The sequence below is a fragment of the Rousettus aegyptiacus genome, unplaced genomic scaffold, assembly GCF_014176215.1.
Source record: "Rousettus aegyptiacus isolate mRouAeg1 unplaced genomic scaffold, mRouAeg1.p scaffold_m13_p_6, whole genome shotgun sequence".
Lineage (NCBI taxonomy): Eukaryota > Metazoa > Chordata > Mammalia > Chiroptera > Pteropodidae > Rousettus > Rousettus aegyptiacus.
In genome coordinates this window covers 85139935-85145878 of record NW_023416309.1, presented here as the reverse complement: position 1 = coordinate 85145878, position 5944 = coordinate 85139935, and the positions used below count along the sequence as shown (strand labels likewise).

Sequence of the window (5944 nt, the reverse complement as noted above, 5' to 3'; positions counted from 1 at the left end):
ACATGTAGAGTTGACGATTACAAAGAGAGTGCAAGAAGAAGAAGGTAGTTCTTCTACAGTGAGGAAGAAGTTAAGAGGAGGGCTGTTTTAATCATAGAGCTTTGTTATAAACAAAGAGTTTTTCCTGTAGAGCTTTCATGACCCACATAGCATGTGAGAGTTCCTACCACAGGGTCTCCCTTTCCTGTCTTGGCTAAGGACTCTGCCATAAATTTTGACACTTTTGCCTGTATCTATTGGGTAGTTGGGAAAGCTCCAAGTCATCACTGCCTTCTAATTTTTTTTTTAAATCCCCAGCCTTGTTCCCTTTTTAAAAATAACATGGTTTTGATTATATAGCCAAAAACAGCATTCTGACCTCTGCCCTATGACTTCCTGATTTTCTTTTTCTTATAAATACAAGGGCGGTACTAGGGTCCCAGAGAGCCAGGGAGCAGAGAGCTCAGGAGTCCTCAGGTCAGCTCTGCCTGCACACGTAAAAGATGAAGATCGCTACAGCTGCATTCTTCTTCCTCTTCCTTGCCTCTGGCCTTGGATCCCCAACCGATGGATATCAACAACTGGTCCTTCGTGACTTCGGTGAGCCTTCCCACTGGTGGCCAGGTTGATGGTAACTTGCAGTCTGGGGAGGAGACACGGAGAGACACATTTGTCCTCCTGAAAATGCTTCCCATTCTAGACAGGAATGTGAATTTGGGGCTTGTTTAAAAGCAGCAGCAGTAAGGTATAGATCTCTTTCTCTGCAGCCTTTGGTTCCTGAAGAAAACTATATAAGTATGACTCACCCCACTTCGGGAAACAATTCTCACTCGATTTTCATTACCAGAATTATTTGATACCTTCTTTTAGCTGATAGAGGACTATTACGTGCTTGATCAAAAGAATCGTAGCAAGGTTGTAAATATGCAGAGAGAAATATAGGATCCTATGATGTTAGAACTATCATATACCATCTAGTGAAAACTATCATTTTGGAGAGGAAATAGGACAAGCTGGGCAAGTAACTCACCTAAGTCCACCTAACTATTCTATTCATTTAAAAAATAAATATGGAGTTCTACCTATGTGTGAGTAGGCACTATTCTAAGTATTAATAGATATTAATGTATTGGAAACTCCTAACAACCCTTGGTGTAGACTAGCAGCAACTTACATAGTTTTGCATATTATTATTATCCTCATTTTATAAGTGAGAAAACTGAGACATAGAAACCTTACATAACTTTCTCAAGATCACAGGTAGTAAGTGGTAGAGTTAGGATACAAGCTAGTGAGGAAGCTGTTATAGAAGGCAAGGCCCTTTAGACTTCGTTTTGCAAGCCCCACAGACATCATATCAAGGATATTGGCATGTTCACATGTCTCATTAAATATAATTCATATGTAACGACATAAGAGGTGAGCTAAAAGTTTAACTGTATTTGCCTAATGCAGGTCCACTATCCTTTACCCAAAACGTTGGGACTAGATGTACTTCGGAATGCAGGATTTTTCAGGTTTTAAAAATGTAAGACAATAGGATCCAGCAATTCCACTTCTGGATGTATGCCCAAAAGAACTGAAAGCACGTGCATGAAGAGACATCTGTACACCCACACTAGTGGCAGCATTATTCATAGTAGTCAAAAGGTGGAAGCAACGCAAGTGTGTGTCTATTAACAAATAAATGGATTTTTAAAATGGGGTATATACATACAATGGAATATTATTCAGCCTTAATAAGGAAAGATATTCAGACACATGCTACAACAGGGGTGCACACTGAAGACATTTGATAAGTGAGATAAGCCAGTAACAAAAGGACAAATACCATATGATTCCGTTAATTTGAGGTACTTAAAGCAGTCAGATTCAGAGACAGAAAGTGAACTAGTGGTGGCCTGTGGGAAGTGGGTAGGGGGACATGGGGAGTTATTGTTTAATGAGTACAGAGTTTCAGTTTTGAAAAAGGAAAAAAGTTCCGTGGATAGACTGTGGTGATGGTTGTGTAATATGTGGATGTACTTACTGCTACTGAACTGTACATTTTAAAATGCCTAAAATTTGACCAGCTTGGTCTAAAGTACACATCTTCTGTTCTTCTGCTGAACCCAATAGCAACTTATTTTGACTGCTCTTATAGCTTTGGTCATACTCCTCCTTTTCATACCAATGATTAGAGTTTAAGGTTCTTGATAGTTCCTATCAGGTCTATTTTTTCATTCATTCACCTAACAAATATGTATCTAACAGGTCTAGATCACTGTCTGTGTAGAGTATAAGGTCAGAGCTAGAAGGCAATAAAAAGATTAAAATTGTAAATTTTATATTATGTATATTTTATCACATGTTCAAAAATAAAATTTTTAAAAAGGTAACACATACCTGGACATTACTTAACATTCCTGGCAGCATCTGGGAAGCATACTTTAATCAAACACAGTAATATTTCTACAGCAAACACATACGAATATTTCTACTAATAGAATAAAGACTGTAAATAGCCGCAGTTCACTTTGGGTGACTTTGTGCTACCAAATCAGTTCATGAAGAATTTCTGTTTCCAGAGCCCTGTGGATTCCAGAAATGTGCGAAAGCATTATAGACCGTATCACATGACACAGCTATTCAATTGATTTATTCATGTTGGATTAACAGTTTGCTTTTTGTATTTAAAGTCAATAGAATGTTTTCATGTCTCAACTGATTTCAAAAGTTCCCCGAAAAATCTCAAGGCCCTAATGGAGAAAACAGGCCTGGAGGTAGGCCTAGAGCCTCGACAGCCGTCCAGTGTTCCGTCACCATTGCCCCCAGACCAGGGGATCGGGCTGGGGAACAGGACAGGTAGAGATAGAACCCAGACTAGAGATACATCACTTGGAATCCTCAATACTTCGACAATGTAAATGTTTAGTTTTGGCACATATTTAAAAGCAGCTGGTGGGTATAGATCTGCTCAGTGTCTTCGATCCACCTCAATTAGAGGGCATGGGGAAAGAGGGAGAGTTCTGAAGGTGGCGGGTATCCCCAAGGAAGATCAGAATGGGCCATGGGTCCCTCCCCCACAGATGACCTCTATTCTATCCGGTGGTCTGAAGAATCAGCTTATCTAGGGGAGAGGGTACTCTCTGATGCCTCCTGCAGGAATCAGACCTTTCCTCTTCTGAGAGAAATGATCCTGGCCCTGTTGTGGCATTATCTGGGTACCCCCAGACACACAGCTCAGCCCTGAGGAGAGTGAAGCAAGGAGATGCCATCAAATGCTGGTAAAGGAGGAAAACATCTCTTTTGAGTCCTGTGCCTTCTCAAAGTACTAGGGAGGAAAGGGGGAAAGAATCTAGTTGTCTGAAAAAGATATTCAGTCCTTAAATCGCCCTTTCTCTTGCAACAGGATATCACCATCCCCCCGACTGCTGCTTCTCCTATGCACCAAAAATCAGATGCAGGTTCATGGAAAATTACTTTGAAACTACCAATGGGTGCTCCCAGCCTGGTGTCATGTAAGTGCTAAGCTCACCGGCCATGTCTTGGGAGAGGGCCCTGAAGGATGGATGTCCAGTAAAGTCCCAGCCTCTGGATCCTGCCAAGTCAAGGGTCAGGCTTGTGTCCTCATTAGGATCCTGTGGAGCATCAGGTATGAGATGCTCCCAGTGAAGAGAGAGGTTATAGAAGGAAAAAAAGAGCAGGAGTGAGGCTGCCCAAGCAAAGTCTCACAGGTCGCTAAGGGAGTCTCAGAATCTGAGGGAGCGTGTCAGGATGGAGACACCATGAGCTCCTGCAGCAGAAAAAGGAAGTAACAAGCTGCGCTGAGCGGGGAAATTGAGAGGCCCGAAGGATGAGGCTCCCCACTGCCACTTGCAGAACCTCTTCACTGTGTAATCTTTTTCTCCCTTGTTCCCCAGCTTTGTCACCAAGAGGGGCCGTCTTGTCTGTGCCAATCCCGGTGATAGGGAAGTTCAGGAATGCATAATGAAGCTTGAAGAAAAAGGATACTAGGTGCCAGCCACCCATCTCCATCTCTCTTACCTCACCTCCTGGGACTTTCTTGGCCTGAATTATTAAAAGATAAAAATGAAATTAAAAAACAACCTGTTCTGTTCTGGTTATAAAAGCTATGCACTAATAAAAAGTATCCAATTTAACTTTTCTTGAACTTCAAGAGTAAAAACATGTAGAAATTGATAAACTTTGGATTCCTTTTTTTTCCCAAAATGAGACATCATTTTAATTTTTTTTAAGCTAAAAATATGACTCATTCAAATACAGATTGAATATTGTCAAAGATGTACATAACCCATTAATGAGAGGACCATAAAACTGATTCAGAGATCATCTGAGGAACAGAGATTTATATGGTTAGTTGGAGATGGCATTCTAAATGAATAACGTAGAGAAAAATATTTTAATATCCAATAAGGTAATATAATTATAACTTTTGGGATTCTTTTTACTGGACAAAAATCATTTGCATCTTGCAATGGACAAAAATTCACAAGTTCACATGTAATTTCACAAAGTGTGGGTCATAATTAATAGTAAATAGAATATCAATCAAGAATTCATTTCCCCCAAAGATGTAAGGAATCCTGGGGTAGACCTTTTAAACAATGTTCCAATGTGACATTGAAAGGCAAGCAGTCATCCCGTTGCCTTATTTCTGTTTTGAATGTTTTCTCTTAATAGATATAACTTCATAAAACATGTCTTCTTTAAAGCAAAAGAACATCAAGAAAAATATTTAAAGTTGGAGTTAATGTTAATTTTATATTCATATCTGTCAAAACCTATACATTTATATTTGTAATTCATAAATCTGGATCAATTTTCTCATAAAATGCAGAAGAAAGCACTGAATTCTTAATAACAATAAAACTTATTTTTAAAAAGTTTAAAACCTATGCTTGCTTTTTGAGTGCTTTCCTTGCCATAGAAATCAATAGAAAAAAACTGATTGACAACCAAATATCCTTTATAATAATAAATAACTATTAGAAAAAAATCTTGAGACAATAATTAAAGCTAAAAATTACTAAAACGCCACATGGAGAATCCCCAACTGGTCCAGTGCTCCAGCGTTCCAGTGAGTAGCAAGGAACAAAAGAAGGAGAATGCCCTGCAACCTCAGAAGTTCCCTCTCTTACAACTCCTTCCCTCATCCATACATTACATTCTGAAAACTTTCATTAATTTAATAAGGAGTTAAATATTAGAAACAATTTTATTTTATTAGATGCTGTTTCTGAGAAATCATATAGCATTCTCTTATTCCCAAACCCTTTCCCAATCGTACAGTGGTTGACTTATATTCAGGGTGATGGTGAACGATTGTGCTCCTGTCTTTGGGTAGACATTGGACCAAACCTATCAACAGATGCTTATTGAGCTTGTACGAGCCCTTTACTCTGTTAAAACTGTCAGGATGATAAAAATTCTTTTGTTTTCATAAGTAAATCTTGGACTTCTGTATCTTCTTTTGTGTTCTCCCCGCTTTGATAAATCAGTTTCATTGTTCCGAGGAATGAGATGGAATGATTAGAGGCATCCGACTAAGAAGGGAAGGCAAGAGAAAGGGGATGACTGTCATTCCAATGACACTGGGCTTTATACCAGTGACATATTGCTCCTAGGCTGAAAAAGAAGCAAAGTATTAAAAACAAATGTGAATGTATACACACCAGGGAAAACCACCACATAAATGAACACCATAGCAAAGCATTCTATCATGCATATTTATGGTTTTGATAAATTCAGCTTTCTTTAGAATGAAGACTAACAGTTTGTGAGGACTTACTATGAACCACACCCTACACTAAGGGGTTTCCATGCATTGTCTAATCTTCAAAATATCATTGTGTGGTATATATTCTGATTATCCCCCTTTGACACATGAGGAAACAGTTTTAGTGAGCTTAAGACACTTGCTCAAGGTCACATAGCTAGTAATGTGGGGTCAAACTGCAAACCA

General features: G+C 39.1%; 1 protein-coding gene across 1 annotated transcript; it reads left to right on the top strand.

Moving 5' to 3' along the window:
• The first annotated feature begins 427 nt into the window (after positions 1 to 427).
• Positions 428 to 4064, top strand: LOC107509299 (C-C motif chemokine 3-like). The gene is made up of 3 exons (XM_016141718.2): positions 428 to 579; positions 3371 to 3479; positions 3882 to 4064. The coding sequence occupies exons 1-3, from the start codon at positions 483 to 485 to the stop codon at positions 3973 to 3975; spliced, it is 300 nt and encodes a 99-aa protein (XP_015997204.2). The 5' UTR covers positions 428 to 482; the 3' UTR covers positions 3976 to 4064.
• Positions 4065 to 5944: the final 1880 nt, after the last annotated feature.

Excerpts from the sequence above, each read along its gene's own strand:
- LOC107509299 (XM_016141718.2), top strand. The coding sequence starts at position 483 with ATGAAGATCGCTACAGCTGCATTCTTCTTCCTCTTCCTTGCCTCTGGC. Across the intron at positions 580-3,370 it reads ACTGGTCCTTCGTGACTTCG|GATATCACCATCCCCCCGAC; the intron begins GTGAGCCTTCCC and ends CTCTTGCAACAG. Across the intron at positions 3,480-3,881 it reads TGCTCCCAGCCTGGTGTCAT|CTTTGTCACCAAGAGGGGCC; the intron begins GTAAGTGCTAAG and ends CTTGTTCCCCAG.